This window comes from Phoca vitulina, unplaced genomic scaffold (assembly GCF_004348235.1).
Source record: "Phoca vitulina isolate PV1807 unplaced genomic scaffold, GSC_HSeal_1.0 scaffold11, whole genome shotgun sequence".
Lineage (NCBI taxonomy): Eukaryota > Metazoa > Chordata > Mammalia > Carnivora > Phocidae > Phoca > Phoca vitulina.
In genome coordinates, this window is record NW_022589714.1 from 36,679,922 (window position 1) to 36,701,944 (window position 22,023).

The following is a 22,023-nucleotide window of genomic DNA, read 5'->3' on the forward strand; positions in this document are numbered from 1 at the left end:
GGCTGTCGTGATATGAGACATCGTGGGGGAAAGTACACACCATTACAGAGGAGCAAGTATGTGGGCATTGTGGGGGGAGGGGGGTGGGTGCTTCTGGCTGAGGAAACCATCCAGGGCATCACAGCAGAAGACCCCCAACTAGATTACGGGGGGAATACGATGAAAGGCAAGTGTGGTGGTGCATACATATCACAAGTTGAATACATTAATGAAGAATTCACATATCTTAGTAAACTTAAACCTATACATAAGACAAAACCTCCATATGCTGTTAGATAAACCTACCTGCTTAGCAAGGGGGCTCATAGTTATAGTTATTTCTCCTAAAATAGATGGTTTTCAACTCCGCTCTGAATTGAGCATGTAGTTTTGTCCCGTCTCCTAGATAAGGTAGCCCTCTCCCTGCCTGTACCCACTCGCTCTTTATGTAGCCCCCAGTGGTTCTTCACCAGGGCAGCTCCAGCTCCCAGGGGACACTTGGCGAAGTATGGAGACATTTGTGTTTGTCACCACCCCGGGGGGAGGAGGATGCTACTGGCTTCTGGTGCATAAGGTCCAGGGATGCTGCTAAGTATCAGGACAGTTCCCACGAGGAAGAATGAGCTGGTCCCACACATCAGTGTGCAGAGGATGAGGAACTTGGCGGTGCGGGGGCCTGCGCTACCCATGCTGTGTGGCCACTCGGCAGGATAAACCTAAACCCACCAACTTTCAGGTCACGGGCTCTTTTCTTTCTTTCTTTTTTTTTTTTTTTAAAGATTTTATTTATTTATTTGAGAGAGAGAATGAGAGACAGAGAGCACGAGAGGGAAGAGGGTCAGAGGGAGAAGCAGACCCCCCGCTGAGCAGGGAGTCACGGGCTCTTTTCTTTCTCAGAATGTAGTCTCTAGAGTCTAGTATATTTTGCTCCCAATGGATCTAAGCTGGTTCCTGGTGAAGAAGAGGAAAGGGACACGCGCTGAGAGTTGCGTTTGGCACTGTGCCGGCGTGTTCCCTCACCCCATCAGCCTGATGACACAAGTAGCATTCATTCCGCTTCATCAGCTGGGAGAATGAGGTTTCAGAGGTGCAATGACTGGCCAAGTTGATCCTTATGATTACAGACCCAGGCCTTTCCTCTTGCCCTTGTCCAGAGCTTGACGGGACCCCATGTTCTCCGCAAGAGCCCAGGGGCACCTGCCCTCCAGCGTTGGGCTCGCTGCTATTGTAAACCTGATGACCTAGTGACCAGGGGACAGGTATTTTGATCCCAGCTTGACGACTGATTTGCTGTATGGGTCCAGGCAAGTTTTTTCCCCTTTGGGGGCCTCAATTTCCCTGTACATAAAACAAGGGGATTAGATTAGTGTCTCATGGTTTCACCAGAACTGGACTAGGTTATGTTCATCTTTTTTTTTTTTTTAATTATTTAACTTTTTGAGAGAGAGAGAGAGAATGAGCAGGAGGGGCAGTGAGAGAGGGAGAGAGAGAATCTGAAGCAGACTCCACGTGGGGCTCGATCTCAGGACCCTGAGATCATGACCTGAGCTGAAACTGAGAGTTGGACACTTAACAGACTGAGCCATCCAGAGGACCTATGTTTATCTTTATCTGGAGCACAAAACCAGGCACTCTTTGAAGCATATTATTCTCTTTTGTTTGTCATCCCACACCTCAGACCTCCCTCTTCTCCCCATCCCCCGATACTCTGAAACTCTCTTAGAAGCCTAGCACCATGCCTGGCTCATGGATATTAATTTGAAATTGTAATAGCCACAAACCACTGATTTTTTTTTCAGGAAAAATACCTATCCCAGACCTTCAAAATGAAATGAAGCACGCCTTTCTCCTAAAATTATTGCTCCAAAACAAAGCCTCAAATCCAATGTTATCTCTGAATTGGGCCAAAAATCTCTAAGGGTCCAGCTTCTTTCTGACAGGAAGCTGTTTGTTTAGATTTTGTTGCTCAAGTAAAGAGCTAGGGTTTTTTATTTTATTTTATTTTTTTATCTTTTTTATATCTTTCTTTATCTTTTTATATTTTTATCTTCTATATATTTTTATATTTTTCTTTTATTTTCTTCCTGCTCAAGCAGTGCATGTTCCTTGTTGACAAATTAGCAAAGTACATGTTATACAAAGAAAACTAGAACCACCTATAATCCTACCACTTAAATATAACCACTGAGAACATTCTAGCTTTATATGCATCTAGACTTTTTTTCTACTTGTGTATAAACCTACATCTTTAAATGAAAACAAGAGCATATTACACTGATAGTTTCTACTCATATACCTCAAAGGGCTGGGCTTATTGATCAAGCCTCCAAAACCTGCCAGTCATTTGAGTCAGCAAATCACTCCAAGCCTCAGTGTTCCTAACTGTAAGATGGAGGTAATAGTACCTGCCTAACTCTACTCCTTGTTGTGAGGACTAGCGGTGACATTACACACACAGCTAGACAGCGCTAGCGCATAGTAGGTGCTCAATGACAGTCATTGATACCTCATTTCACCTTTTTAGATTTCTTAACTAAATCAGGAATCAAGTTTTGATTCAGAAGGTCTGAGTGGCAGTCAAAATACTTCTTTGTTTAACTTTAGGAGTTTCTGCTAAGATTCAAGCAGACAAAAACCAAAGCCATCAAAGTTGAGACGCTGGAAAACCAATCTCTGAGTCTCTTCTCAGATACCTGTGGTATGTTAATCAGGAACATTGGTCGATGTTTCCAGAAGCATGCTTCATCAAGTCCTCCTCCAGGTCCAAGGCGTTCTCATTCAGGTTTTTACACAATGTAAATTGAAAATGCATATCAAGATCCTCTTTCCTATTACTTCTACAGCTTTTTGTATAACATCACTAGTTTAATTTTAAAAGGGCTTCTTGTCCAGAATTGCCTGTTTCACTGTTAAACTTCCTGAAAGAGGACTGGGTTCTATTGTCCAAAACATAGAGGAAAAAAATGGTTTCAAAAAACAACAATTTTCCCATTTTTGTTTTTATTTTTTTAAAGATTTTATTTATTTGTCAGAGAGAGAGAGAACAAGCAGGGGGAGTGGCAGGCAGAGGGAGAAGCAGGCTCCCCACTGAGCAAGGAGCCTGTTGCAGGACTCGATCCCAGGACCCTGGGATCATGACCTGAGCTGAAGGCAGATGCTTAACCAACTGAGCCACACAAGCGTCCCCCCATTTTTGTTTTTAATGATGAGAAGAAGTTGCATCTCCAGAAGAGAACTGTTTGCATCCCTTAAGTATTGTCTATTGCCTAGCTCTCTTAATCACAGAACTTACATCGCAACCTATACTCTGAATAATTCAGACTCCTAGTTTCTAGGCTATCTCTTCACTGCAGTGCTGAACGGTAGAGTGCAGGCTCGCTCACTCTTGTCGGAAGCTCGGCGGGCAGAGGGTGCTGGGGTAGCCAGGGTGGATTACTGCCCACAGGATCGGATTTGAAAGACTTTGAAAGGCCTTTTTTCCTCCAACGGAAATATAAAATTCAGGAATTTTCCTAAAGGAAAATTTTCAGGGGCTTTGATAGGATGCCCCCAGGAGACTTTGGCTCAAAGAAAGGGCTGTTATTTGGAAGTTGATGAGGAAAGCCTCATGAGCACACCAGAACCTCTTAGCAGCTTGTCAGACTAGGGAGCTGTTACCTTGAGAAACCAAGTAAGGAGCTGAAAGGAGGGACATTTCATAAGTCTTGAGAAGCAGGTGGTAGAGGACAAGAGGTAACCCAGGCCTTTTGAGGGCCCTAGCAGGCTACAGAGGGGAAGAAGGCCAGTGAATACAAAGTTCCCCGAGAAATATAGGAGAAATGCTAATTATAGTGTTTAGGGGTTGTTAGAGCCCTTAATAAAACTATAAGATCTATTCAGCAGAACCGCCTATGGACGAAGGGGATGATGATCAAGGATGCCTTTTCCTGTTCTTATCTCAAGGTCTTGATTGACGCACTAGCTTTTATTTCTTTAACATTTATTAAGCAACTACTTACCTAGGGGCAAGGCATGCTGGTAGCAATGCAAAATGAGTATGCTAACATTTGCATTTAGCTACATGCAAAAACACTGTTTAATGTATATTTATCATTTAATCATATGGGTTACCATTATCCTCAGCCCCTTATTATGAGGAAATAAGGCACAGGGGATTCCAGAGTTTGCAGGGGGTCACACTACTAGCGTCAAGACAGGGATTCAGACCCAAGCAGTTGGGCTCTAGGCCCTGAAGCCCAAGTAAATGACCCCTACCCACTTCAGTGTCTGGAGAAGTCACACCTGGTGTGAAATCATCAGGGCCTGTTTCTGGGCTACCTGGGAGCCCACACCAAAAAGAAGATAGGATCCTTCCTCCTCATTCAAGACGTATGTCCGAGTGCTTGCTATGTACTGGGCCTTTTGTTAAGTTATAACAATAAATGGCCTGTGGGACCAATCCCTGCCCTGGAGGAGCTCACAGGCTACTGGGTGAAGCAGTTCTGTCCACAGGGCCTCGTAGCAGAGGCTGCAAAGTGCCCCCCTGGGGACCTGTACAGAACGCTGTCAGAGCGGAGGGGGCGGCCTTCTGTGTGGCTGGTGGCTCCCTGGCCTGACTCTGCCCAGACAAGAGCCTCTCCTGGCTGAGGTGGGAAGCACCTTCTTCTCTGGTGCCCTTGAGGAACCAGGCCCAGAGAAGGCCTCCTTTCTTGACTGTAGGGAAACTTTGGTGATGATTGTCCACTGCGTCGGACCCAGCTGTCTTGCCACCAGTGGGGGACAGTCTTGGCACAGCTTTCCCCCCCCCCCCCCCCCCCCCCCGAGCACACCGGCCTGAGGCAGCAGTGGAAGGCAGGGCCTTCCGAGGCGTTTGGAAGGTGGAGGAAGGAGAAGGACCCCATTTGGGTCCTTCTCTCACTCAGTATGCTGGGGTCAGAGGAAGAAGACCTGCCCTCCAGTCCTGCCCACAGATAGTGACCGTGTGACTTCAGCCTGGACCTGCAGCTTGGCTTTCACTGATCTTCTTCCCCCAAAATGAAAAATGCAGGGTGCTAAAATTTGTTTCTGAGTTATGTCCGCTACACCTTTATTCCCACAACATTTTGTAAAGGTTCTGTTACAGCATTCATCATAATCGTTTGAAAGTCTCTCAACCCACTGGAATTTTGGAGAGAAAAATCACATCGATTTTAAAAACTTTTTTTAAAAAAAATTTAGAAATCTTTTTATCCCAGGGATAGACTGACACATTGGCATTCCAAAAATTGAATAGGTGAATACATGAACAAGTGAATGAATGAATAAGGCAGCCAATCATTAAATTATTTAGAGGGTTACTACTTTGAGGACGAGAGCAGACAGCACATATGATAGGCTGGTGAGAACCTCTAAACAAATAGTACTCTCTGGGCACCTGGGCTCAGTCAGTAGAGCCTGGGACTCTTAATCTCGGGGTCGTGAGTTTGAGCCCCACATTGGGAGTAGAGTTTACTTAAATAAAAAAATAACAAATAAATAAATAAAAATAATAAACAAATAGTACTCTTTTCATTCCATTGTACCAGTTTCCAAATACTACATTCTGGGCGTGGCTGTGTCGGGATCCCTCAGGAACTAAAGCACAGATGCTCAGACATGCCTAAAGATTCTGAATCAGTAGGCCTGGGGTGGGACTCGGGAATCTGTCAGTATGCTCTCTCTTTTTTTTTCTTTTTGAGAATGTAAGCTTGAGCGGGGGGGTGAGGGGTGGGGGCGCAGAGGGAGAGAGAGAATCTTAAGCAAGCTCCACGCCCAGCTTGGAGCCCAACTGGGCCTTGATCTCAAGACCCTGAGAACACAACCTGAGCCAAAATCAAGAGTGGGACACTTAACCAACTGAGCCACCCAGGCGCCCCAGGCAGTATGGACAAATGTTCCCCAAGAGCCACTGTAGCTTGCAATGGGTCAGGGTGGGAACTCCAGTGTGCCATTTCACCTGCCCTTAAATCTGCCCTGCTTCGCAATGTCCACAATAGCCAAACTGTGGAAAGAGCCAAGATGTCCATCGACAGATGAATGGATAAAGAAGAGGTGGTATATATATACAATGGAATATTGTGCAGCCATCAAAAGGAATGAGATCTTGCCACTTGCAACGATGTGGATGGAACTGGAGGGTATTATGCTGAGCGAAATAAGTCAAACAGAGAAAGACATGTATCATATGACCTCACTGATATGAGGAATTCTTAATCTCAGGAAACAAACTGAGGGTTGCTGGAGTGGGGGGTGGGGTGGGAGGGATGGGGTGACTGGGTGATAGACACTGGGGAGGGTATGTACTATGGTGAGCGCTGTGAATTGTGCAAGACTGTTGAATCTCAGATCTGTACCTCTGAAACAAATAATGCAATATATGTTAAGGAAAAAAGAAGAAGAAGAAGAAGATAGCAGGAGGGGAAGAATGAAGGGGGGGAAATCGGAGGGGGAGACGAACCATGAGAGACAATGGACTCTGAAAAACAAACTGAGGGTTCTAGAGGGGAGGGGGGTGGGAGGATGGGTTAGCCTGGTGATGGGTATTGAGGAGGGCACGTTCTGCATGGAGCACTGGGTGTTATGCACAAACAATGAATCATGGAACACTACATCTAAAACTAATGATGTAATGTATGGGGATTAACATAACAATTAAAAAAAGGGGGAAAGTAAAAAAAAAAAAAAAATCTGCCCTGCTTCAAGCTGAGGACCACAGGCCATGGCAGTGGTACCGGTCTGACAGGAAGCATGGGGAGGGCAGAGCACTCCAGTCTTGCTTGGAGGACTTGGGGAAGCTCTTCTCTCACTCTTCCTGAGATTGTTACAGGGAAGATGTCACGAACCCCAAGGAGCTGTGACCAGGCAAACTTCCTTTGGGTTAGTGTGATGTTTCTAAAAAATCTCTGTTGACCTCCCTGTGTGTTTCACTTTGCCTTCCTTTTTCCTCATCGTCGTCCCTGTGATTTTCCAAATGGCCAAATGACACTCCTTTTATTCAGTCATGGGCTGTGAGCACTACGGGTGGAATTTTCTCAAGCCCTCTGCTCATGTCCCTGTACATACTTTCTGTGGATGATGTTATATGATGAAAGACCCAGTTGTGACTGTCCATCAGCAGGAGAGGGCTGGAGGCTGGTGAGCAGATAGCCTGGCTCTGGTTCAGCTTCTTCTGTTGGTTATTTGGGAAACTCAGTAGCTGTTTCTCTGGATTCAGACACAGTACTCTGCGGTTTCCAAGGGTTCTGGCATGTTGCTCCAAATACAAATTAGGGCAAGAACAATGAGACAGACGCTCATCTCTTCAGAGAAAAATTTCTAACTCTTTATTAAGTCATCTTTTCAATCCAGGACGTTCCTGAACACATTAGCATCATTAAAAGAACCGTGTTCATTAACTTCAGAAGATTATCATTTTAGGGTGAAGAAAAATCGGTGCTACCCAAAGTTGGTGTGTTGTGCTTAAAAGCAGGGACTCAGATATTCTGGGTTCAAGCTCTGCCTCCAGCCCTTGCTAGCTGTGTGATGAGGACAAGTCAGTTAAATTCTCCTTGCCTCGATTTCCTCATCAATACAATGGGGATAATTAAACCTCCCTTACAGATTGTTTAGTGATGACTGAATAAGATAACCTGTTCCAGAAACTGAAAAATGCTGGGCACATATTAAGCCTTCAAATGTTGGCAACATTGCTATTTTATTTAGTGAACAAACTTTTTAAAAAAATATTTTATGGAGCGCCTGGGTGGCTCAGTTGTTAAGCGTCTGCCTTCGGCTCAGGTCATGATCCCACGGTCCTGGGATCAAGCCCCGCATCGGGCTCCCTGCTCAGCAGGAAGCCTGCTTCCCCTCTCACACTCCCCTTGCTTGTGTTCCCTCTCTCGCTGTCTCTCTCTCTGTCAAATAAATAAATAAAAATCTTTAAAAAAAATTTTTTTATTTATTTATTGAGAGAAAGTGAGAGAGCAAGAACAAGGGGAGGGGCAGAGGGAGAGGGAGAGAATCTCAAGCAGACTCCGTGCTGAGTGCAGAGCCAGATTCAGGGCTCAATCTCACGACCCTGAGATCATGACCTGACCCGAAACCAAGAGTTGAGCACTTAACTGACTGAGCCACCCAGGTGCCCCAGTGAACAAAATTTTTGAGCAACTCCTAAGTGCCATTTTAAAATAAAAAGACAAATTATAGTGCTAGGTACTCATATGAAAAGACTCTAAATATACTATCAAATTAAAAGTGTATCTTGAAGCACTGGAAACAAATTTTAAAACTATTTTATATACGTATATTTATATGTATGCATGTATATGTGTGTATGTATTCTATATGCGTGTTCAAGCATAGAAATACATCTGGAAAAAATCCGTTAGCAAGTTATTATCAGTGAAGAGACAAATCAGTTTTTTGAAGGGAGAACTTCTAAAGGGTAAAGGTGATACACCAATACAAGATAGTTTTTGCTAATAAGATGTTAGCATAGCGCCCAATTGTAATATCATCTCTTATTATCATGAGTCTAATATGCTGTTTGTGGGACTACAAATATTCATTCATGAAGTCTATAAACATTCACGCCACACGACTGCATTCCAGGCCCTCTGTTAGGCAGTGGGAACATACATAAGACCTGACCTCTGCCTTTGGGAAGGTTTCAGTATAGGAGGATTATAGAGATCCCCCAAAATAAAACGTCATCAGCACCAAAACAGTCACAGCGGCAGCAGTATGATCATTTCATAATTGTGATGGAAACATTCGCCAAAACTTACGGAGTGTTCACTAATGTGCTAGGATGCTTATGGATATTATTATGATTGTGATCTATGATTGTTACAGTTACTATAGTTTGACGGGCTATTCTTTTTTTTAAGGATTTATTTATTTATTTTGGGGAGAGGGGGCAGGAGGGAGAGAGAATCTTAAGCAGACTCCGTGCTGAGCACAGAGCCCGATGTGGGGCTTGATCTCACGACCCTGAGATCCCAACCTGAGCTGAAACCAAGAGTTGGACACTTAACCAACTGCACCATCCAGGCGCCCCTTGATGCTATTCTTTATAACCAAACCAGACTGCTACAGAGTTAGAGAGTGAGTGACCAGAAACCTACTATGACTGCTAGAAGTGTTATTTCTGTGCTCTACAATCCAGCATTACCAAGGATTTTGCCACCCTGATGCCTTTCAAAAACCCAGTTCAGACAATGCATGTTGCTTTGTTTCCAGGTGCTTTCTTCCCTTAATAATATATAAAGTCGTGTTGCTAGTACCTTAGTCTCACTGATTTGTCAGCCTATTTAAGTCCTCTTTATTGCATGTTTTTTTTTTTCTTTTAATAACCTGCCTTGAAGAAGGTTAAGCTGAAACCACTGCTCAGCTTCCAAGATGTTGCCATCCAAACTGCATGCGCTTTTCTGCCTCTGCAGCTGCCTCGCCCCGGTCCATCCTATTGACTGGCAAGACCTAAATCCTGTTGCCCATATTAGATCATCAGGTAAGAGGTCTCTTTGTTCAAGGGCTTGAGCAAATGGCCCGTTGCCAGACTCCACGTGGCCCCAGAGCAGTTGCATGTGTGGACTTCTAACCAAGTTTTATTACAAGGAGGCTCATGGAGACCTTGTGTTCTCCTGGGGTAGGGGACAGAGCCTCACTTGCTCCTCATTCCAACTGAAACTGAACAAAGTCCTGTCTTCTTCAACATCGTGACTGCAGGACAGAACCAAGGTGAGGCATTTCCAGACAAACTGGAAGCTCAGCTCGCAACCACCATGGAGAACTTCCTCAACCCGGCCCCGTATCTCTCTCGCCGCCGTAACCTGCTTGCACGCAGGTGCAGTGACGCACCCCCCGGCGCTCCCTCAGAGGCAACCGCAAAACCTGCTCCCATGGAGGGGGATGGACAGGCAGTTGTCGTGATCAACAGGTGTAGTCCTGGCTCGTTCTGGGAGGAGATGTGAGAAAATGGCAAGTTAGGGTCTTGGGGCCCAGAGGGAAACAGTATTTTCGCTGTCATCACAGGAAGAGGTAGGGACAAGCTGAAGAGCTCCGGGTGAGAATGGACGTGCATCTCTTGCTCTTTCTTACCTTGTGGTGGGAGGGAAGGAGAGGAGGCGGAGGTTTAGTCAAGCCCAGAAGAGGTGGCCAGAGTGAGGCAGCCATCTCTAGACGAGTACATCCGCCATCACTAAGAAGGATCTTTACTGCAAAGAGATTGCTTCTGGAGCTTTGCGAATGCCTGCAAGTCCCAGAGCGTTGTGATGCATGCTCTTCTCTATCCAGCTTCCCCTCAGGTGAACCACGTAGGTGGCTTCTGAATGGTGTCACACTGTCTGTGGCCACACACCTGGTCACTCTGGATCTAGCTGTTCAGGTTTGATGGGTGACTCCTTATTGTAACATTTACAAAAGAGCTTTCATCACCCTGTGCCTGATAAATATTGCTCTACTTCATAGTTAGGGAAGTAAAAGCATCCGTAGGAAGGACTGTACGTTGTATCTACATGTGCGTAGGAGATGGCATAATATCTCACAGGTGCCCTCATTCAACAACACTTATCAGGAAGCTGAGGCACCAGTGACTGAGACAGTGAGCTTGTGGACAAGCTCAAGGAGCTTCCAGCTTAGTTAAATTAATTTTCCCAGTACCTTTTCCAAGGATTGGAAACAAGTAGCATCTTACATGATGAGCAGATTATCAGCGAGGAGACATTTATATCATGCACTTCTTGTTGGTACAGGGTGGGAATTTCAAAACATGTCTTATATGCCCCTCATGTTTGAAAATCATTGGAAAACTGCCATTGGACTGGCAGAAACTGGGGGAAAGAGACACAACTTTATTCATCTTTGTAGCCCCAGCCTTGAGCCCAATGCCCCATTCTCAGTGCTCAAAAATGAATGCAAAAATATTTTGTAAATTAGTAGAAATCATTTATTAAATAAAGTATTAAAGTAATAGATAATTGTTTATATTCATCTAGCCAAATGAATATAGAGTAAATATGGTTATGCAGGTAAAGTAGGGGCTAGAGATATCCTTTTTGTGAGTGGAGGACATAAAGCTGTGTAAGAAAATGTCATATTCCTGGTATATATACAATCCGTCTCAAAACCCAGGAATGAATATCAGGAATACTTGACAAATGAACACCACCGGAAATGTGTAACGAGATTCATAGCACTCAATGGGTTCTAATGCTCCTATTAAGCTAAAGTTAAAGAAAAATAGGACTTGACATGTGTAAGTTTTTTTTATGTGTAACAAATGAAGTAAAATATTTATTTTTTTTACCTTTTTTTATTATGTTCAATTAGCCAACATATAGAACATCATTAGTTTTTGATGTAGTGTTTAACGATTCATTAGTTGTGTGTAACACAACAGTGCTCATCACAACACACGCCCTCCTCAATACCCATCACCCAGTTACCCCATCTCCCAACCCCCCTCCCTTCTGTACCCTCAGTTTCTTTCCCAGAGTCCAAAGTCTCTCATGGTTTGTCTCCCTCTCTGATTTCTTCCCATTCAGTTTTCCCTCCCTTCCCCTGTGGTCTTCTGCTCTATTCCTTATGTTCCTCATATGAGTGAAACCATATGGTAAGTGTCTTTCTCTGACTGGCTTATTTCACTTAGCATAATCCCCTCCAGTTCCATCCATGTTGATGCAAATCGTGGGTATTCATCATTTCTGATGGCTGAGTAACATTCCATTGTATATATGGACCACATCTTCTTTATCCTTTCATCTGTTGAAGGACATCTTGGCTACTTCCACAGTTTGGCTACTATGGACATTGCTGCTTAGAACATTGGGGTGCATCTATACCTTTTTTTGAATAGTTGTTATTTATTTTTTTTCACATTTATTCATCATTTTATTTTTTTATATACAACTAATGAATCGTTGAACACTACGTCACCAACTTACGCTGTACTATATGCCGGCTAACTGGACATATGTAAGTTCTGAACCACAAACTGCATCCTCTAAAGGGTGGCCATTCAACCTGACAAGTCTCCTCCTGCCTCATCCTTCATGACGAGCCCTGATGAGCCCTGATCTAACAGATGGCTCGAGAACAGGAAATCCAGGACCATGACTGGATTAGCTGCAGGCCGATGAAACTTTCCGGCAACCGCCCTGGCACTGAACAGCCACAGGGCTCTGTAGACCTACACCCCAACCCGGGTCAGCTCCAGGTTTCCTGAGGGGTCAAGTGTCTCAGAATAGGCAGCCCTGTAGCCTCATCTTGACCTGAGGCTCCTGAATGCTGAGTGAGGAGGCTTTGAGGTAGCGCAGGTTTTAGAGAAGCAGGGTACTCCCAGGTGACTGAGAAAGGTTCCCAGAGCCTATGAGGCATTGAGATCTCGTAAGAGAAAACTTGTGTGACTCGGAACCCTCCCAGGGCTCTAGAACTGAACTCCTACTTCCAGAGGTAGTACCTCCAAGGCAGCTGTGTGCTCTCTGGGGCTCCTCCTCAAAATGTGTGAGCCAGAGTCCTCCCCCCTCCAGCGCGGTACTGTCACATCATGGCTGATGTGGGTGGCGGCGCAGCAGAACACGGCCGCCCCTCAAGGAGGGAAAGACAGGTGTGGCGTCTCCCTATGGATTGGGGTCTCCCTGTTTTCGCCACAAATCATGGCTTGGTATACAGTCTTAAATGGGAAAGAAAGAGCCTTTCTAAATAGGACTGAAAATGTTCGCCTTCTGGGTGAAGTTGTTTTTCTTGTTTTTTTTGTTTTTTTGTTTTTTATTTTTTAATGTCTGAAGAAACACCTTGAATCTGCCTAAAGGGAAAATGGTATAGTCTAGTTTAGATCTGCTAACACTCCTCTAAGGGCTTAAATCTGGGTAGCCAGAGTTAACTAGGTAAGGGCCACATAATATCAGTTGTCTGCTGATTATGTGTTGTGTTCCGTGCTAGGCACTTGACTTACATTATCACTTCATTCTTTTTTTTTTTTTCTTTTAAAGATTTTATTTGACAGAGAGAGACACAGCGAGAGAGGGAACACAAGCAGGGGGAGTGGGAGAGGGAGAAGCAGGCCTCCCGCCGAGCAGGGAGCCCGATGCGGGGGCTCGATCCCAGGACCCTGTGATCATGACCTGAGCCAAAGGCAGACGCTTAACGACTGAGCCACCCAGGCGCCCCCATTATCACTTCATTCTTATAGCTGTCCTGCGGCCTGGTCAAGTGTTTTTGCCCCACTTCACAAATGAGGATAAGAGAGGGGAGTGAATTGCCTAGGCCAGAGCATTATAGCATCAGAGGTCTAGCTGGAATCCAAAATAGGATCACCTGGCTCTAATACCCCAGGTCCATTCATCTCCTGCCTTCCTTGGAACTCCTTCCTTACCTTTGGACTATGAATTGTTGACCCATGTGTCAGACCAGGTGGTCTGGTACCTTAGCCTAGTGCTTTTTAAACTTTAATAGGCACAGCTTTTCTGAGTCAGTAGCATTGGGCTAAGGCTAAAGATCCTGCATTTCCAAGCTCCCAGGTGATGCCGGTGATGCTGATCCATGGACCAACTTTGAGAGCAAGCCTTATGTATTGAAGGGCTTGTCACTGGCAGGTCTTCACACATTAGTCACCAACATGAAAGATGGACTTCTTCTCATAACTCGAAACCTTTCTGGGTGATGCCCTGTGACATCAATGTAAGTTCCATATCTAACATAGCTCCAAGTGTCTCAGTGCCAGAGGCAGAATGTGATGGAAAGCTTGAAGGAGTCTAACAGAGAAATAGACTCTCACAGTCCAATAAAAGAAAATATGTAGGCAAGCTGAATCAAGAAATGCGAAAGTCTGGATATAGTGATATTTGGACTCACCATCTTACAAGTAAATACGGACTTGTATGGGGTTTAGAAAGGAGAACGGATAAAACTGCAGGTACTTTGGAGAGTTTTGGCACAAAACAGGGAGAAACAAGTTTCAAGAGTGGGTGGGTAAAAGGATATATGCCATAAAGCATTTGATGCAAATGAGAGCCCAGTGGCAATGAAAAGCTTAGCTCAGCTCACTTCACGAATATTTACGGAGCACCAACTCTGTGCCAACATTAAGATCTGAGGACCCAAAGACATGTACACAGCTCTTAAGAAATAGCCTAGTGAGGGAGACAGAGTATGCAAACACATCATTTTAATATATAGGATAAGAAGAATGATAAAAATATATACAGGAAATTGATTTAATACTGAGGTTGAAATGACTAAGTCTAGGGAGTGAGGGAAGGCTTCAGAGAAGACCTGACATCTGATCAAGATGTTAAAGGTTGAACAGGAGTTTGCCATTGGGATTTCAAACACAGGAAATAGAATTTATTAAGGTGCAGAGGCATCAGACAGCTCAGTGTGTAGCTTGTGCTAGAGCATGTGGAAGGTGGATAACTTAAAGGAAAAAGCAGAAGAAGAGGATAAGGCAGTGTACCTTCAGATCACAGAGGGTCTTTCTTACAGTGCCCAGGAACTTGAGATTTAACTTGTGAACCTACGAACATAGTAAAGGGCTCAAAGCATGGAAGATATTGTCTTCCCTTGTCAGAGCGGTGGTCATACTCTTGGGATAGAGAGTACAAATGCAAGAAGGTGCCCTGTGGAGGAAAGAAATTAACGTACTTTTAGTGAGGTTGCTTCTCCAGTTTGTTCCAATAGCAATTTTGCATACTTAATTAGTGGAGACCCAAATACCTATGGGGAAGGGGAAGGGCTGTGTCCACCTCTGTCTTTATCCCCACACAATACTTTGCTTACATCAGGCCCTCAGTAATTGTTTGTGTATTTTACTAGTTGGGTAAAGAAATGAAGGAGGCCAGGAACTAAGGGGTGTAACTTGTTTCCCTTGGAATTTTCTTTTGCATAATAAAGTCTGGAGTGTAATGAATGACAGTGAGATAATATCTACCTTTTTTTTTCAGCATGGGCCAATAAGATACAAGCTCTGATGGCTGTTGCAAGCGTTGGCCAATCTAAAATTCCCAGAGGAAATGGATCTTATTCTGTCGGTTGTACGGACTTGATGTTTGATTATACTGAGAAGGTAATGCTTTGATTAATACCACTTATGCTTATATTCTAATACTGACTGTTACTATTTCCCACTAGAGGGTTTTAAAACTTGCCCTTGCCCTCACCTGAGAACGACTCATTTTGCCATTTGTCTTGTCCCATAAGAAGCCTTTCGCTAGTTAAGTCATTCCCCAACTTGTTGCTGTCATCTGACTAATTTATCAATAAACTCTCTTTATTTTCCCCATCCTTAATGGTAGAAACCAACATGCTCATACTTTCTTTTCACGCAGAAAGCATATTGTTCTATTTTGTTTCTCTGTCTACTGTATTTCAATCACCACAGCAGCTTAAAAAAGTTTTCTCTGGACCTCTCTGTGAACAACAAAGGTATTTGGGTCTCCACTAATTAAGTATGCAAAATAGCTATTGGAACATATTGGAGAAGCAACCTCACTAAAAGTACATTAATTTCTTTCCTCTACAGGGCACCTTCTTGCGTTTGTATTATCCATCCCAAGAGGATGACCACCACTCTGACACCCTTTGGATCCCAAACAAAGAGTATTTTTTTGGTCTTAGTAAATATCTTGGAACACACTGGCTTATGGGCAAAATATTGAGCTTATTTTTTGGTAAGATTTCCATTGATCCTGCTTTGTAGGCTCTAGAATATAAGAAAACCTTGAAAACAGCCAAAGTTTCCGGCAAAGATCAAAGTAGATTTTCTCCAGTCTAAACTTAGTATTTCTTAAAAGCCCAGATAACCATCAGAGAATCAAGGGTTCTCATTTGGTTTGTTCTGCATATATTGGGGTAGATGGAGGGAGTGAAAGTGTCAGACTTTCCAATTGGCTGTAATATCTGTCTCTGGCTGGTCTTTCATTTTCCTGCTTACATACTGTGGGGGAGCAATAATCTGGTGCGTAAGTAGCGGGCTGGCTGAGATGCCCAGTGCCCTGGATGCTTGGTAGGAAGGTGAAAGCTAACTTCTCATCTATGGCAAATGAGGAGACTCTACTCTCATTCCCATTGCCCACCCCCAAGGAACCAGCTTCTCTCACCAAGACAATCTGCTGTGCATTCATCACTTCGTTTGTCTACATATCACTAATATAGATGTTTCCTTCCTTACCTCTTTGACCAGACACTACAGTTAGGCCAGTGTTAACTATGTCTTCAAATTTCCCTCTCAAAACTACCTACAACTTTTCTTTTGGCATTTATTTTAAACATCTCCTTGGGGTTTTCTTAAAAACCACTTTATCACAGAAATATGGAAATACAACTACACCTCTTTATGGTGCTGAATAAGTTATAAATCACTTTACATATCACTTTATAAATCACTTTGTATATCACAGAGCGGTCATCACATCCAATCTTCATGACTCCATCTCCGTTTTATAAATGAGAAAATGGAACACAAATAACTGAGCAGAGTAATGACAACAGCAATTGAGAAGTGAAGGAAGGGAAGACAATATCTTCCATGTTTTGAGGCCCTTACTAATGTCACGAGATGGGAGCTTTGCATATATTCCCTACTTAGGTAACATTCTCACAAAAGCCCTGTAAGACATCATTTGCTCTATTTTACAAAAGAGGGCGGTGAAACTCAGAGAGTTCTTGTAACTTGCTCAAGATCAATGGTAAGTGGGAGAGCTGCATCCAAAACCACAGCTGAGTGTGAAGTCAATGGTCTGTTTCTCTTGATCATAACCAAATTAGAATGAAAGGAGTCCCTGATTTGAAGATTCTGGTTCTCAGTGTAATGCTCCTGAGGTTCAATTTGGTTTCAGAATATTCCCTTTGAAGTTTTGCCAACACCTGGGATTGGTACTACCCTGAATTGAATACACCTATAAGTAGGAAAGTGTCTCATCTTAAGCACAGAGCTGGCAGTGGGAACTGATGATTAATGATTTTTTAGTCTTGAGAAAAACTACATGCTTCAGGTCCTTGGTTGATAGGTATCTAGTAGCAGACTTTTTAATGAATTTACTAGTAGTACATAAAAACATAAATATAAATTCCATGGGTCAGGATTTACACTAAGAAGATGTAAGTTAAATTAACCAGCAACATTCAAGTCAGAGGAAACACTAATTATCATCTCTCATTGTCTAGGTTCAATGACAACTCCCGCAGACTGGAATTCCCCTCTGAGGACTGGTGAAAAATATCCACTAATTGTTTTTTCTCATGGTCTTGGAGCATTCCGGTAATGTTTGAAAGGCTGAACAATTTTAATTCCTAAGGACCAATGACCAAATGCATCCCCCCCACCAAAAGGAGAGCAGATTTTAGAGTATCATGCCAGCTCCTATCTTGGAGGAATTGGGGTTCCTCAAATATTGGCTGTGGTCTGTTGGTCAGTCCAGCCCTATCTTGTCAAGTAGTTTGTTCCTTCCTTCTAGCTCATGGGGACTAGCCTCATGACAAGAAGAAGGGTTTACATTTTTGGCTGTCACCCTGCTATATTATAATATCTACACTCTCAAAACCACCCACTGGGTTAGGTCTTCTGAGAAATTGACACCAAGATTGGATTACCTGTAAAAGACATTTATTGAGAGAAATGTCTGTGAAGGATAGAGGGAAGTGAGCAGGAAAAGATAGGGAGAACCTTCAGATCATGATGCAGCTTGGACACATGGGAAAGAGATGGGGAATGGAGAGATTGATATAAAGAGTCTCAGATTATAGCACACTTCAAGGAGAGATGGGACCAGGCCAACTGAAGGAGTGCTTGACCAGAAGTTGCTCATCAAAGGAGTCCTGCATCTCACCAGAATGGGCCTACATTAGTACCTACGCTTTGCCCAGTCACCGGGTGCAGCCCACAGGAAGCTTAGCTGGTGGTGGTGGATCTAGAGGGACAGGGGCTGGGTGGGGTCTTTAATGAACTATGCTCTCTGTGGCATGATCTCTGAGTGGCACATTTTCATGACCTCCATTCCCTCTCCTCTTCCATCTTCTCAGCTGCCTACCCTTCTTTCTACCTCAGAGGATTATAAGACTTTCAGAAATAGGTGGCTTTTAGCTGGCAAGAAGTTGGGTAGTATCTGCAATAGAAATTATCTTCAGGGGGCGCCTGGGTGGCTCAGTGGGTTAAATGTCTGACTCCTGATTTTGGCTCAGGTCATGATCTCAGGGTCATGAGATTGAGTCCGGCAGCAGGCTCCACACTCAGAGGGGAGTCTGCTTGAGATTCTCTCCCTCTCGCTTTCCCTCTGCCCCTCCCTCTGCTCATGCTCTCTCTCTTTCTCTTTCTCTCTCTCTCTCTCTCAATAAATAAATAGATGAATCAAAAGAAATTATCTTTGGTACTTTAATTGTAGTCTAGCTAGTTATTTGATTTCTACTTGATCCGGCCTGCTGCCTGTTTCTATGAATAAAGCTTTATTGAAACACAGCCACATTCATTCCACTTTTCGCATTGTCTGTGGCTACTTTGGTGCTATGACAGCAGAATTGAGTAGCTGTGACAGATACTGTATTGCCCACTAAGCTGGAAATATTTACGTCCTGGCCTTTGATAGAGAAGGTTTGCTGATCCCTTCCTGAGTAGGTTGTGTATCTTCAGCAGTAGAAGACAGAGTTCCTACTACCTCCCTTTTGTTCTCTATTGCCATTTCCTATTGAATGCATGATATGAGAAGATTGTGCAGAATGAAGAATGGAAAGGGGGCATGAATGCAGTTGCTTAGCACATGATTCTGTGTCCAATCATTTAAATAAGAGTTGACCTATGTTCAGTCTTTACCCTGTTTTAGACACATAGTTACAAGCACTGAACATGTATTAACTTACTTCATCCTTAGAGTAATCCCACCAGGTCCCCCACCATTACAGAGGAAAGATCAGTGACTTATCCAAGGCAGATCAGTGGTGGATCCAAATGCAGGGATTAGACTGCAGGTCCCGTTCTCCTAAGCAGGACACTGCACTGCCTTCCTACATATGCTGTCTTACGAAAACTTTACAACTGTTCTAAAGCAAAGGCGTTGTTAGTCCCATTTTACAGGTGCTGACAAAGATTCAGTAATTACCTAAAGTCATATAGCTGATAAGTAGTGGGGCCAAGATTAAAGCCCAGAACTCTCAAAAGTGATATTTAGAATCACCGCATCAGGGTTTCTCAATGTTGGGACTATGGACGTTTTGCAGGAAATAATTTCTTATGGTGGAGGGTGGTCCTGTGCGCTGTAGGATGTTCAGCAACATCCCTCTACCCACTAGATGCCAGTAACCCCCTCTGCCCAGTCATGATGATGAAGATACCTCCAGACGTTGTCAAATATCCCCTGAGGGGCAGAGCTGCCCTCTTCGAGAACCACAGCTATCTGGTTTACTCCCGGGCACTACTACGGGGGTATAATGGCTTCCATGTTCCCAGGTTTATTAGCGGACCCCGGACCTCAATGCTTTCCTCTTTTTGTTTTGAAGGACAATTTATTCTGCTATTTGCATTGATCTGGCATCGTATGGGTTCATAGTTGCTGCTGTAGAACACAGGTAGGTCACCTGGGCTCTAACTTTCAAAAAGATTCATAAAAAAAATCAATGAAATTGTCAACTGTGGTTACATGATGAGGAAAAAAAAAAAGGAGACTGAGTTAAACTGTCAAGAGTTAAAAAGCAGCTAGCATTTCTGGTGTTTATTGTGTGCCCTGTTCATTCACCATCATTTAATCTTTGTAAGAACACTTTTAAATCGTTACTATTATCACTGTTTTAAGGAGGAGGGAAATGAAGCTGGAAAAGGGTAAGTAATTTGCCTCACCACATGGTGAGTAAGTGGCAGCCCTGGGATTTGATTTCTGGTGTGAGTCTCCAAAGGACCTCCTAGAATTGTGAAGATAGAATGGGTGGACTTGACCCGTAGCAAAGACGTTTTCTTAGACCTCCCTTGGGGGCCTCTTTGACTTTAAAACAAAGATAGAGTGGAAGAAGACAGGGAAGTCAGAAAGATCAGAGTGAAGTTGGGGGTGGAGAGCATGGGAGGGGATGAAGAAGAGCAAGAGCGAGTGTAAGTCATCGAATCTGTTTGCATTGTAGAGATGGATCCGCCTCTGCGACTTACTATTTCAAAGACCAGTCTGCTGCAGAAATAGGGAACAAGTCTTGGCTCTATCTTCAAAGCCTCAAATCAGAGGAGGAGGAGATGCCCTTACGAAATGAGCAGGTAGATGGCAGCAGGAGGGGAGGAGGTGTGGTGACTAAAAAGCATATGCAAAAGGATGATGCTTGCTCATGTCATTTACATACTGCAAGGTGTGCTCCTCACTCTCTTATTTCCTGTTCCCCAAAGACCTGTCAGAAGATTCTGAGTGATAAAATTCCCTTAATGAAAAGCCTGGATCATAGTAAAAACAAACATAAAAATCCTGAGAGAAGACAGTACATATTCAGAAATCTTTTGCCATAGAACTTCTAATTTTAGAAACTCGGAAGTGCTAGAAAAGAAACTCACAAAGATCCTCCCTTCCAAGGCGATATTAAAGACAGAGATGCAGTATGGACTAGTAGTAAGAGGCCAGGCCTTAGAATCCAACGTTCTATGTTTGAATGCCGGTGCCATCACTTCATAGTGGGCTGATCTTGGAAAGTTACTTACGCTGTTTTGCCTCTGTGTTTTATTGTTTACAACATAATGAATAATAACAGTATCTTTTTCGCAGGGGTGTCTGGAAGATGAGGTGAGAGAAAGCACTCTGGCTTTCACCTGCGGGCCAGACTTTACAGTGGGTCCTTTACCTATATGTCCTTGCATTTAATCCCACCCACATTTCACTGAGGCATTATCATACAATAAATGTATCACACAATAAATTACCACACAATAGATGGTGTGAGCCCTGAGCTCACACAGCAGGTAAGCAACAGAGCTAGGATTTGCACTAAGCTATAACTACCTGCAAAGCTAGAGCCCATGTCATGATGCTGGGTTGTCTTCCAGTCACTAATCACTTGGATATTTCCAGTTTAGAAGCAATCAGCTGCGTTTCCCACATGCAACTCCTACACAAACTCTAAAATAAGTGTCACAGCTTTTTACTTTGTCATTTCCTTTTTCTAATAATCATATTAGGTACAGAAAAGAGCAAAGGAGTGTTCCCAAGCTCTCGATTTGATTCTGGACATTGATCGTGGAAGGCCAGTGAAGAATGTATTAGATTTAGAGTTTGATTTGGAGCAACTGAAGGTGAGCTTAAGAAAAAGCCATTTCCCTTGTCCTGTCATTCTGCATTGTTCCTTTTCATCTGCTTTTCTACTGTAATGCAAGGTATGACATGACAGAGGGCTGCAAATTAAAAAAAAAGGATATGCGAAATATTACAGCAATGAGGAATGTATTACGTTGCATTAGCTATGAAATGGCCAACAGCCAGCTTTGAGCTACAAAAATAGCAATTTCTCTGGTTCAACTCATTACCTCCCGGGGAAGTCGTGTAAGTTCTTGGATGGCGCTTGCATGTTTTTGAGCTTGATCCTGAAATGGTGGTCAAAAGTTTTCAGCAGACTATTGAGAGGGGGTGGAAGACCATCAAAGTGGACAGCATGAACAAAGACCCAAAATTGTGTGTGGAGGATGGAGTACAAGGGATAGAGAGAATGAGAAGTACTTCAGTTCAGGCAGAAGATGATGGTCTGTTCTCCTGACACAGAGAAGAGTTTTTGTCCCTTAGCCAGCCCCTCCCTCTCCTGCCTCCCTGCTTTTGTACATGTTATTCCCTTGGCTTGACACATTCTTCTCCCTGAGTCTTGCTTGCTCTTCAAATCAGGCATCACCTCCTCCAGGAAGCTTTCTTGTACTCCACTGCCAACCCTGGGCTGGTGAGTTATCTATCACGTGTGCTCCTTGGCACCACCCTGATGTATTTGCATCACGTATCTGTATCTCTTTCTCCACTGGTGGACTGGGAGCCCACTGAAAATGGTCTACGGTGCCTGGCACAGAACAGGTGCTCAACAGACACGCATGGAATGAACACATGAATTAAACGTGGAGTGGGGAGAGGCAGAAGTCGG

At 43.7% G+C, this 22,023-nt stretch overlaps 1 protein-coding gene across 4 annotated transcripts in view; it reads left to right on the forward strand.

Annotated features, from left to right (window-relative positions):
* PLA2G7 (phospholipase A2 group VII) overlaps positions 1-22,023 on the forward strand; it is a 42,226-nt gene that overhangs the window by 12,072 nt on the left and 8,131 nt on the right. For 2 of the 4 annotated variants that reach the window (XM_032409701.1, XM_032409697.1), the window contains exons 2-8: positions 9,321-9,463; positions 14,895-15,016; positions 15,473-15,620; positions 17,116-17,209; positions 19,438-19,506; positions 20,050-20,176; positions 21,083-21,196. In XM_032409701.1, the coding sequence (XP_032265592.1) occupies positions 9,355-9,463; positions 14,895-15,016; positions 15,473-15,620; positions 17,116-17,209; positions 19,438-19,506; positions 20,050-20,176; positions 21,083-21,196 (783 nt within the window). In that variant the 5' untranslated portion in view covers positions 9,321-9,354. The remainder of the gene's footprint in view (positions 1-9,320; positions 9,464-14,894; positions 15,017-15,472; positions 15,621-17,115; positions 17,210-19,437; positions 19,507-20,049; positions 20,177-21,082; positions 21,197-22,023) is intronic. The other 2 variants (XM_032409698.1, XM_032409700.1) reach the window with 2 other exon arrangements.